Source organism: Strigops habroptila, chromosome 1, assembly GCF_004027225.2.
Source record: "Strigops habroptila isolate Jane chromosome 1, bStrHab1.2.pri, whole genome shotgun sequence".
NCBI lineage: Eukaryota > Metazoa > Chordata > Aves > Psittaciformes > Psittacidae > Strigops > Strigops habroptila.
This window is the reverse complement of record NC_044277.2, coordinates 111047285-111059890: the sequence shown is the minus strand read 5'-3', so window position 1 is coordinate 111059890 and position 12606 is coordinate 111047285. Positions and strand designations below refer to the sequence as shown.

Here is a 12606-nt window from a genome sequence, read left to right as displayed (position 1 = left end):
GTTTATTACACAGCAGTGGGGAGCTTTGTGTGTGGTGCACACATGGGCTTACCCTTGGGTGAAGTCTCAAATAATCATTTCAGGTTTCACTGGTGCCTTTCTACATTTGGAGAGAAATGAAATTGGTATTTATAGAGTATTGTTCTTCACACTTTGTACAGTAAGGGGAAAAGTGAGAGAACAAATGCTCCGGCATTTTGTGCTGTTTGCTTATTACGATTGCTGATACACTCTCTTGAGCTGTTCGTAGAATGATTACCTTGGTGTACTCAAATGCAAAAATTTATTAAGATAAAATCTGTGCTACGGAGATATTTACATGAGAGACAAATATATTCAGAATAACACGTCCAGAGGAGTTTATAGTGTTTGGTGGTCACTAAAATATGTTCTTAATTTTTGTGTTTAAGGAAAACAGAGAGGAATGGAGGAGGGCTTTGCAGTCAGACTGACACCTAATTCCTCATCAGCTATTTCTGCCTGAATAATAGTCTTGCTTTTCCTCAAGTTTCTTTAATTAGTAACTTAATAATTCAGATGAACACTGAAAAAAGGATAAAAAGGATTTTCTTTTTTTTCCTGTTTTTTTTTTTTCCTTCTGGTGTCTCATACTTTACTGCTCTAAAATACTTTGCATGCAGATTTTTTTTAAGTGCAGCCTTTTGAGTTTCAGGCCCCTTTTTGCATCAGAACCGAAACTGCTTGTGGAAAGAAGAGATGGGTTCAGTTGGCCGCAGCAGCCCAGAAGCATTTTCAGCAGGCTGCAGTAGCCAGCAGCAGCCTTGTTGAAGAGGAGACAGATAAAAGCTGGGGATTGGGGAGCAAGGTGGTGATGTTTGAGAGAGACTTGGGGTGTGTGGCAGGAGAGAGAGCCATAGAGAGGAGAGGGACCATGTCAGGCTGGAAGAGCCGTCACTGGGTCTAGGTGGGAGGAGTTGTGCTGGGCTGGGGCCAGGCTGCCGGCATGGGAAGGGTTGGGAGCTGCAAGGGGTCAGAGGGTTTGAAAAGGGTTATGTGGGGTGAGAAACTGGACTTTGGCACATAAGGCCTCTGGTTGAGGAGTCTTTTCTCTCCTGTCTGGCTGCACATTTAACAGATCTAAGGGTAGAGAGACTGCAGGATTGTTGCTTTTGTAAAACTTCATTTCGTGCCCTCACTCTGGCAGCCTCTGCTGATAAATGGCTATTGTGTGTAGGTAAATCTATGAGGGATGTATTTTGGCTGTCTTATTTATTTCTTCTGGGTCATATTACTCACTGGTGCGTTTAAAATATTAGTGCATCTACTTGGAGATCTGCAGCATCGGTAGGGTGGCTGGGGTAGGGTGATGGAAAGTTCCCTAAGCTTCTTTCCTACACACCAAGAGCTGGCTGAACCAGCATGTGAAGAGCAGAATGAAACTTGGGTCTGAGTTGATCTGTTACAGCTCCAAAAGACTTCCAGGTTCTGATATGGATTTGTAAATAGTAAATATTTTCTAAACATAATTTGACATCTTGTTACAAAAGCAACCATATGGGCACCAAGCAGAGAGCTCTGTACATAGATTCCTGCATCTGCTTTCATGAAATGAATTGGAGCTGCAAGTGTGTTCCTTAGGGCATAATTATTTAAAATTAAATTTTAGGACTAATTCATTTTGTGAATAGCTTTCAGTCAAATTAAATTCATTCATAAATGTGGGGTTTTTGTTCAGTGAGGACTGTGCCCTTCAAATGTCTACAGTACACAGTATCTCTTCATTCCTTAAATATGTATCTATAGGAAAAAATCAAATTTTAAAACCACTTACGAGCTAAAAACTTCTAATGCAGTCAGGTAAAAGCTGTAATGCTCATACAGAGTTAGAAAAATGTTTTTACTTTCAACTAAGAAGAAATATTTTCCACGGCATGCCTGTTCAAATAAAGCAAAACCACATAAACCTGAAATAAGTTAAAATTCTACTGATGGGGTAGCTCCAACATATTATTTTCCTAATATGCAGTATAGTAGTTTTCATGCAAAAATTCTGGAATAAAATTACAGAGCAATCAGTTGACTCTTTCAAAAGGCTTTTTGTAGAAAAGGGATGAATTTTGCATCAGTATAAGACATAAGCATCTTCAAATTGTCAACAAATAGAAACTCCCTCCTTCATCCTCTTCAGCTTTGACTGGGTTTTATGCTGCTGGAACAAGTAGGGAGGGTGCTGGTTCTGCTTTATCCTTCAGTAAAGCTCTGTCATGAGCAGAGCATGTTTCCTTGTATAACACTGAAGTTGAGTTGGAAACTGGAGAATAACCATGAGAAGCCATGTCTTAGTTTTCTTTGGTCTCAAATGTGAAAGAGATCAGTTAGTTGTATATGTAATTAAAATCTTAGAGAGCTGTGAATGTAAGGACACTTTTTGTCTTTGCACAGAATATAAACAGAGGTTCTTTGATGAGTTGTTGAGAACATGGAAAATGCATAATGCAATAAAAGTTATTCAGGGAGTCGCCTTTCCTGAGTTGAAATAAGCAACTTAATGCCATAAAACTGTAGAAGCCTGGTATTTCAGTCTGGTATGTGAGTAACTACATAGAAAGACAGCCAAAAGTTAATGGATTTAAACATAAAATCATAAGCCAGAGGTGATTAAAACATTTCATGTTAGCCTGGAAGCACTAGCAAACAATAACAGAGAATGTTCAATGTCTGTGATGCTTTATCTTCAACTTTGGAAGTCAGTAGTAGTCTTATCATTGACTTTAGTGGAGAAGGACATAAAATGGAAGGTATGTGCAACTTGGTATATGGAATGTGAGTATTTATGTAAGGTACTTGATTACTAGTGAAAAAGAGGCACTTGGAGGGTGCTGAACAGGTATTATAAAATTGTCTATTTACAGCAATTTTCCTCATATCCAACACCGAACTGAATAAAATAGGCTGTTGAGCATATTTTTGTCATGCATTGTGCTAGGCTTTAAACTTACATGTTAATATGACAAGTAATATAATTTGACAATCATGAGATATTAACTCTGTATTTTTTTTTACAGTGTAGCTCTTGCAATATATTACCACATCAAAAACAGGTATGTGAATAATGAAATCTTGTAATGAAGATATCTTTAATCACATTAACTGATCAAACCCTAAAAATCCATGCTGTGTTTCTTTCAAAATGTTTTTGAGTAGTAGTTTCTTTATTACCCATGCTAGAAATAAGAAACATATTATTTTGTATTTTTAATACATGTTATTTTGCTTAGAAAAAATAAAAATTAGAGGATAATGTACCGTTAAATCTGGAAGTACAGTTCATCACTGAAAAACTTTGATCAGTGTTTGGTTTTATGTGTACTAGGTGCTTGCATGGTTGCATATGTTGTGATTATATATAGACAAATCTGAATAGTGTCTTTCAGATTGATTTTTTTTTTTTTTTTTACTACACCTTTGTAAAGTTAACCATGTAAATCATTGATCACTTAATGGTTTTTGAAATGAAAAATAGTAATTATACAGGAAGAGTGACATTGTGAATAGATGTAATTCAAGATGCCTGAGAAACAGAGCAGGTCCTGGCTTATCTCTTCTGGTGTAGTATGTTTTAGATCTCTGCTCAGTTAAGTTGATTGAAATGGAATAGAAAATAGGTTCTCTAAAAAGTAACTTGGTACATAAATTAGCTTTCTTCATGTTGAATTGCACTTTTGTATCTTAACTTCCCTGTCCTCGTGATATGTTACAGTATCATAAGATATTTCCTGGCATTTCTAAGGAGAGATTGTATAAATACTTCAAGCGACTTTTGTGTCTATGGCTTTTCAATGTGTCTTTGCAGAGAACTTGGCTTAGATCTTGATCTAACAAGCCACTTACACGTTATTTCTTCTGGACCGTAAGAAGTCAGACTAGAACAAAAGGAATTACTCATAAGTTTAAAGTTAAGCTGGTACGTCATTCGGGACCATGTTTCAGGTCACTGGCACCCATCACACTTGAAACAAGGCTGACATCTGAAGAGAAACCTTTAGAAGTGCACGGGGGCAGAAAGGCTCAGGGCTTGATCTCTGCTAAAAGCACTTGGAAGACTTTCCAAGATGTCAGTGGGCCTTGGACTGAAACATGGCAATATGGAAAGCAGAAATTGGAGTAAAATCTTTATGCAAACTTTTAATCTCATTTCCCAGGAAATGAAGCATCGTGATCATGCTTGGATTACTTGTTTATCCATCTGTGGTTCCCTCTTTCCCCCTTCCTCCATCATCCCTTGGTTAGTTTGGCTAACTAGTAAATTTTTACTATGCTTGACTAAATGAGAGATGTCAAAGATAATCAGACTCTAAAGTTATGTGGAAGTAAGTTATTCTTAAGTGCTCTATTAAGTTTCATGCCAACTGTGTAAAAGGCTTAAGAGAAAGGAGCACATTAGGGACTAAAAAGAGCGAGGAACTTCAATAAGAGCACAAAGTTGAGCAGGAGGAATCCAGAGCCAAAGTACACCAGACTTGCTTTGTGCCTGTTGCCATGGAGCTGATTTCTGTCTGCAGTAAAATATGCCCACTCGTATTCTTACAGAACTTGATGCAAATATGACTTACAGAGTCTCAAGACAGTGTCTTGAAGACACGTACATTCTGAATGTTATCTTCTTGGGAAACTTGCTATCTGTCCTTCTGCTTTTAGGGTGGACAGGTGATTTATTCAGGCAGGGCTGGTTGCTGCCCAGGGTGGGGAGGTGTGTTGTAAACACGCCCTCTGCCGCGCTTGGGACAGATGGTCTCGGCAGCAATGCTGGAGCAAGCTCGTGTACATCAATTAATGACTCTGAAATGAAAGATGGGAAATGACTATTCTGTCTTCAGTTGTCTCTGATTTAGGAATGGAGGGACAACGTGATGACAGCATTCAGTTGTACTTGCTGCTGAAACAGCAATAGCAAAACATATGTTCTGTTTCCTGCCATTATAGGCAAAAAGGAAGTTGTTGATGTATGTGGTAGATTTTGGTTCGTTATTGGGGGGTGGGGAGTAAGAAACCACTGTAACTCTCATGAAGACTCAAGTTTGATTTTGACAGAAAACAAGTCAAGCACTTGCTTTGCCAAAGAATTGTTTTCAGGCAGCATTTAGTTGTTCCTTTTCTCCTGCACAGTAGGCTCAAAACTAAATTACTTCCTAATATTCCAAACTCTCACCAGTCCCATTGTTTTTGAGAAACTATACATGAAATAGAATATTTCTTCAAATGTTTCCCACTTTTCATTTGATTGTACATTGTAGTTATTATTCCTTCTTTACCCAGTGTCTCCTATCATCGTTACATTGACTGGCTTTCTCCAGCTTTTGTTGTGCTTAGCTATTCAACATGTGCTAAAGGCTGCACTTACTTACCTTGTTTTCTGAGGAATGCAAGTATTGGTGAATTTGCTAAAGAAATAAACAAAAGAAACTCCAACAAACTAACCATGAAAAATGCTTAGAATCAATTAGTAGATGGTTCATTTTTTAAAGATAACAATGTAAGCTTGTTCTAATGATTTTTTTTTTCGTGTAATAGTTTCTTTGAAGGGTGATCAAATGTGCCTTCATAGCATGTAGCAGCTATAGCATGAAGAAATAAAATAGGAAATTCTTTCTTTCTTTCTCCTCACTGTGAAGAGCCACAGTTTATTTAGCACAGCAGTGAGACTACTTCTGTATTAAGATACTAGCCTTTCTATGTAGGGGAAAAGAGTCTGCCTTAAATTCCTTGCTGATTGGGAGTTTTGTAGTAATTATCTCAATCTGTTTGTTTTAGTTTAGGTAATGTGTAAAAAAACCCAAAGTGCTTATTTCCTGAATTAGCACATGTGACTGAATTAGCAGGCATCATAGCAGAATAAATGTCATCTTCAGATGTTGAAGTTTAAACGTTAACTGCCAATAAATGTGTTCTGTAGACATGAATCCACTGTAAAACTCGTGTTCGCATGCTCTGAGACACATGTGCTATTGAGTAAAAACAGAAGACATATTCAGTGATTTCTCTCTTAAGAACTCTATGACCAGAGTACCAGGATGCTATAAAGAAAGATAGGATTGTGTTAAGGAGGTCACATGGATGCATCTGTCCAGAGAGTGTTCAGTTCTAACTGGTACTGACTGTTATACCGCTCACTTCTGTGACTGTTAGTGTTCCTGCCAAGATTACACACAGCAAGATCTTACATTGCGTACTGGATGTTAAGGCTTGTGAAGTTGCGTTAACTTGCATGTTGATTTTGAGCAACAGGGATCTGAGAGAGAAATAGCAGATAAAACCGATGAACAGGAGTACTACTTTGTCTGAGTTTTTTTTTTTTTGTATGTGCTCCTTTTTGTTTTCAGAAATCATTAGTAGGATAGGAGGATAGGGTTTTCCAAGTAAATAAAAAGTGAAATATGTATATATTATCTAAAGAATAACTGTAAAAATAGTGTTACATATTTGTAAATATTCAGAACATTGACAATAAGGGAGGAGGGGGAATCAAGAGATTGCAAGGTTAACATGAAGAAGTGAAGAAAATGATAGTAAGCTGGGCTGATTTTATGATAAGCTTATAGTAGTACTCCTTAGTACTGTGAACAAGCCTTACAGTAGAAAGTACAAAAGCTATGTGTCTTGGGCATTGAAAATTGAAAATTTTAGCAACTTTATAATACAGATTTCATGTTACGTGTGAATTTTGTGGGAAAACAGGTCCAACTTCTATTTGAAAATCATATTTCTGCAGTGTTTCTAAGCACCTCACAGCATTGGGAGTATTGGAGTTTTAACAGTGTATTTGTGTCTATGAGAGCTGCGTGCTGTCGTGTTCAGATAATGACACTACTTTGGTTTTAATGCTTTTTAGGGATACAGACGGAAGAATGCTCTTAGATATTTTTGATGAAAACCTTCATCCCCTTTCGGTAAGTTCATCTGCCTCTTCTTCCCTTTCATGTGAGTTGTCTTTCTGTCTGCTTCGTTTTGTTTCAGTCACCTATTTGGAAGTATTTCTTCCTTAGAAATCCGAAGTGCCACCAGACTATGACAAACATGACCCGGAGCAGAAACAGATTTACCGCTTTGTTCGGACGTTGTTTAGTGCTGCTCAACTGACTGCTGAATGTGCCATTGTCACCCTGGTGAGTGTCTGAGAGATGACATCAGCCATCTGACAGACCCAGCTTTGTCCTCCGAACTTGAGTTTGTATGATTTAATAAATCTAGGTGCTACCAGGGAATTTTTTCTCACCATGGAAACCAAGGAAATTTCTTGATGGGAAGAGATGCTACAGTTCATTTTCTTAAGGAGAGTAAGTGATGGAAAAAGAGGTTGTGACATGCAACACAAAAGCTGGGGTTAAGTCTTGCCTTCACAGAGTGATAATGTTACAGGCCACCAAGGTGACTAATAGAAAATGCAGGTGGCTTAAGTGATTTGGACAGGAGGGAATGTTTAAAGCTGAAAGGCTTCCACTTTTGGGGGGTTTGCTGTGTAGCTCCCAGCAGAGACTTGGGAACAGCTGTAGGTAATTTGATAGCACTGATAAGACTTGACGGGCACATGAAGGATTCGGTGAATGACTGGGACACATTGGTGGTGGCTTTTTCACTTGCACTGTACTTGTCTTTCAGAACCATGTCATAGGATTGAACAATTGTACTCAAGGCTGGAGTTCAGCTACTTAAAAATAGCACGACACAAAAGAAGGTCCAGATTTTCAGCTGGCATGGATCAGCATAGCACTGTAGATTAAAGGAGCTAAAGTGATCCCACCAGCTGAGAATTACTTATTTTTCCTGCAATTTTTATCCTGCCAATTCCGACAAGCCTCTTCAGCTTTCAGGCACAATTTTGGCCATGTTCTAGACTCAAGGGTTTTAAAAGAATAAAAGGTTTTTTACCACCACAACATGTGGTTTCATAACAGCTTTGTTATGCACTTTAGGTGGAAGAAGGGGAAATTGGAGAAGGTGGATTTTGAAGCCCAGACCTACTCATTTCCTCTGTTAATCTCTCTTCCTTGGCTTCTAAGATCAGTTGGCAGGCTTTTCTCCTTCAGACAGTCAAAATGAATTGTACTAGCCAGTACAGGACAGGAATATGAGAGAAATAGGGCAAGAAACACCCTGCAGTACTCCACCCTTGCATTTTCAGGTATTACTTTACCTAGCTGCTTGACCCAGCCATTACTTGTTTTCCCAAATGACATTTTGTCTGTCTCTTTTACATAATTGCACTAAGTACTTGTCCTTCTCCCTTTTCTTCCTAAGTGTTTTCTGCTGTAGGCATGATATGCTATGTGAATCAGTATGTACTTCTGTAATTTAATTAATCCGCTGTCAAAAACAGTGGAACCTTGTTGTGATTATCTCTCATTTGATCTTTGGTTATTTGATCAATGAGGGCACTGTTTAGTAGAAAGGAAGAAGGCTTTTTTAATAACTATATCTTCCTGTTACTGCAATGCATGGAACGTTTTTCCACACAAATCTTGTTAACCTAGTCATATATTTTAGTATCTTTCACTTGTAACAACTTCCTTGCCTCTTCTGGTTCTCATGTGGTTTTTCTGCAAGTAACTCTTTTGCTGTGATCTGCAATGAAGTATAAATGTTTTTAACTCATTTGTTATCCTGCAGTCAGTTTCCATAGTTATTAATGCTTGAAAACTTAGGTGGCTCTGGTTTTTTACCCAGCACAATGATAATAGATAAACTGTTTCATACCCTAGTTCTCAAAGCAGTCATACAGATATTTGTGGGTAAATTTTGTGCAGGTGATCAGTGTTACTGTTCTGCTATTCTTGCCCACGTTTTCAGAATAACAGCACCTTCCTGACCTCTCTTTCCAGAAGGCTTCAGAGTTTTTGGATAGTTCTACAAGCATGAAGTTCTGCTGCTGCTATTCTCAGTTTCCTCTCTGCTTCTAAATCTGATTTCTTTATTTGTTCGTCTCATCAGGAGGGGCCCCAGAGACAGACTGTGTTGTTTCTGAAATGTTCAAAGGTGGAAATTAATCTGTTAAAAAGCAATCAACCCTTGCTCCTCCCCACACTCCTGAAATCTTAATAGTGTTGATATCGCTATTTATGAACCTTCCAAGTGCTTTCAATTTTGACACCTTGTCTGGAGAAGAAGAGAGCAGCATTCCCTGCTAGAGTTTATGTTTCGCCATAGGCTGGCTGCCCATCAGAGAGCAATCTGATAGTCCTGTCTGCCAATTACTCTTCCAGGAAGGATTGCCAGAAGGCAGGAGGGGTATCTGTGGAGATCACAGTACGTTTTGAACAAGATGCTGCAACTATAATCTTTATTTCACTCACTCTAATTATTTTTAAACAGTCCTAACCACCCCTTTACTGCCCAAATTTTTAGTTGAATGCACTTGCTCTTTGTCTTCTTACATGCCATTAGCCAGTTCGAAGTAGCAGTTACAGTTGGTTCTGTAGCAGTCCGTATGTTCAGCGCAGGAGCTGGGTAAATGTGAAACTCCACACTGTTAGATAAGCTAGTCTCCAGCAAAAAGCCGGCATTGTGTTGCTTCAAGCACTTAATTAAAATATTTCAATTAAAGCCTCCACTATTACAGCAAAACCAATTCATAATTAAACAAAAAATTTAATTTTCATACAGCCTCCAGAGCTGCCAAGAGATTTCCCATACTGATAGGTGAAAAATTAAAATCTTAAGTTGAAACAATTAAAAACTAATTCTCATTATTTATTTATGAAATAATACCATAAGAATAAAATTGGTTGTAAGAATTGTGTTGCCGATTTAAAGTCTTGCAAATTATGTTTTCTGTCTCAGTGAACAGCAGAACTATACTTTGTGACCTGACTTTGTGAGAAAAATAACACGTATGTGCTTCTCCTGCAACCCAGAGTATTCCCACCCTTACTAAAACTGAGAAAGCCTGTCTCATCTAAACTGTCTCCTCAAGTGCAGAGGTGGCAAGTTGTACGTCTGTTAACCTACTAATTGAATAGCAAATAAAAATGTGAACAGGATCGTTACCTTTACCAACAGGAAAACAATACAGTGTTTGCATGTCCTGAGAATTAAACTTTTATGCTTTGTTCTTTTGTCCTGTAAAACAATCCTATTGACTCAACCTGAAGAGGAGAATGGTGCAAGTTTTCTGCTTTGCCTTGGCATGACTTACTGAGCCTTTTGCAAATATGCCAAATCTAAGGCTCTTAATATACTTCCATGTACATAGTAGTTTCAGAGAGGATACATTTTGCATTTGCAAGTATGCAAATAGACAGTTATGCAAGATCTGTATGCTATAGACTGATCAGATATGGTGATATGTAACTACATACAGTACATGAGCTGAATTATTTCTGTGAAGTTCAGAGGAGCATGCTTTTGAAATATGTTAGAAAGTTCATACTGTGACCGAGAGGATTTGATAGTGAGAAATGTGAAGTACGTAAGAATGAAAACCAGGGATTTAATTAATCCAGCCAGAAGTTCCTGAGTTCTTCTTGTACTCTTCAGTTACATTTTAAGCAACTGGGTAATGAGAGAATATCATTGAACTGTGTTGTGAAAGTTATAGTATTCGAGAATTTTTTCTGTATGTTTGAAAGAAAGGAGAAAGCTTTCAATTGCTTTCCTTTCACTGGGATATTTTTGCTTTTAAATGCTGATAAAATACCTTTCTTTTTTTTCCCATGTTTCAATTGAAGTATCAAAAACCTGATACTTGTTTATAAGAAAACAAAAACATAGAAGAAAGTGACCAGGGCCCAGAGAGGCACTTGATTTGCAGCAGAGGTCCTTTTCAGCTGGGCAGTGTAACTGCCAATCCTTATGCAGCTAATGGAAGATGCGGGTTCCTCCAAAGACCTCTGAGTACAATGCAAAGCACTGTTTGTTGCCTGCTTTGACACTGCCACACCCCATCCAGTGACCATAAGGGGTCATGAGTGTGGTTGGATGAGCAAGGCAAAGCACTGAAGTTGGGCTCCGCCTCATGTAAGAAATCCATTAGATGAATTGTGTGTATCCAACATTGTTGGTGTCCACCTTTGTCCTGGGCTTTAAGCGTTCTGTGGGAGGTGGCCGCCACTTTGCCACATCTGAAGGTCTCCCAAGCACAGAGAGGTGGTTTCTCCACCTGTGCTGTGGATCCTGAATCCCTTGACAGCTGGCCATGTGTCAGGATATGCTCTGAAGAAGGCTAAGAGGAACAGGGAATTCGTACCTCTGCTGCAGGCACTGAGGGGAGCAGAAGACTCAGATTCTTCCCTGGTTTTAGGGCTGTTCTCGTCTTTTGACTGCAGTCTAACGTACAACACCCAAATAGCCCTTGACTAGATTATCAGTTATGTCCTGGGTTTCAGCTGTAACAGTAATTCTTCTCCTTCTTAGTAGCTGGTGCAGTGCTTATACCTCTCTTTAGTCAGGTATTGCTTTAGGCCTGCTGGGATATACACTTCATAAAAAGAGAATATTCATGCTGGGAGTTGGAAGGGAATTTTTTTGAAATCCCTTAGAGAAGAGGACATTCTGCCAAAGAATGGGTGTCTGCTTCCCAATGCATCTCTAAGGGCTTCTGCGTGGGCAAGGAATGAATACCGATCCCAGTTTTAGACTGGAAACTTGATGTTGCCTTATAGTTTGAGTGCGTTTTGTATGTATTACAGATATTTGTCTTAAAATAAGTAAACTAGGGGACAAACCTGGGATGTGTGACTTTTCTCTAGGTTTCATTACTACTTCCTATAAATATCTACATATAAATGGTACTTTGCCATTGTTCACATTTCCAGACTTCTGTGACCACGTTTGTTACTTTCTTTCAACATTTGGTCTCAAAAATAAAAATGGGATGAATTTCTGAGGATGATGATTATGTGATGTCCTTTTCCACCAAATGGATGACATGAGACCTTTTGTGGAACATTTTAAATGCCCAGCTGGGCAACTGCAAAGCACAGTTATTTCTGGAGAGTTGTGGTAAGGAACTGGCTGATTCCTTAGAACAGAGCATATGGCAATTTAGCAATTGGATTAGAGCTATAATTTGGCTATATGAGACCCAATACCAATTATATTTCTTTTTTTTTTTCATTCAGTTATCTTTTAGTTTCAAGGCATTGTGACATACTGAAGTTTTTTCATTAAAGAGGGAGGACTGTGTATTTCTTTGTGATGTGTAGGAATGGAAGCTGTCTTCGTTAGTTGTTCTGTGCTCCTGCAACTTATAATGTGGGTTAGCTAGTGAGTTCATATGGAGTTTAAATGGGAGAAAGAATGAGGTTTTTGCAAATACATGTTCATTTGTAGATTCTCAATTATGGTAATTAAAATACCAAAAACATTGTCTTCTTTCTGTTAATGTATATTGAGTGCGAAAAAATTAAAGCCACTAGAGTTTTATTGGTAAAATAGAGATTGAATTTCACATAAAGCAATATAGAAACAGCGTGAGAAAAGATAATGCTTTGCTCTTGGTGCTGTCTCGAAGTTCAGAATTATTCTAGTAATATCGGTGACATTCCTTGGTGATTGCCCGTTTCTTTAGTGTGCTGCGACACTCATTCAGACTCCTTGGAGGCAATGCACAACTTCTGACCTCTTTGTGTTGCACCACAGGAAGCTCTAGTA

General features: G+C 38.4%; 1 protein-coding gene across 7 annotated transcripts in view; it reads left to right on the top strand.

The window, feature by feature from the left end:
- Positions 1 to 12606, top strand: part of CCNY (cyclin Y) — a 125237-nt gene that overhangs the window by 92767 nt on the left and 19864 nt on the right. For all 7 annotated transcript variants that reach the window (XM_030488556.1, XM_030488572.1, XM_030488549.1 and 4 more), the window contains 3 exons: positions 3027 to 3062; positions 6851 to 6908; positions 7005 to 7124. In XM_030488556.1, the coding sequence (XP_030344416.1) occupies positions 3027 to 3062; positions 6851 to 6908; positions 7005 to 7124 (214 nt within the window). The remainder of the gene's footprint in view (positions 1 to 3026; positions 3063 to 6850; positions 6909 to 7004; positions 7125 to 12606) is intronic.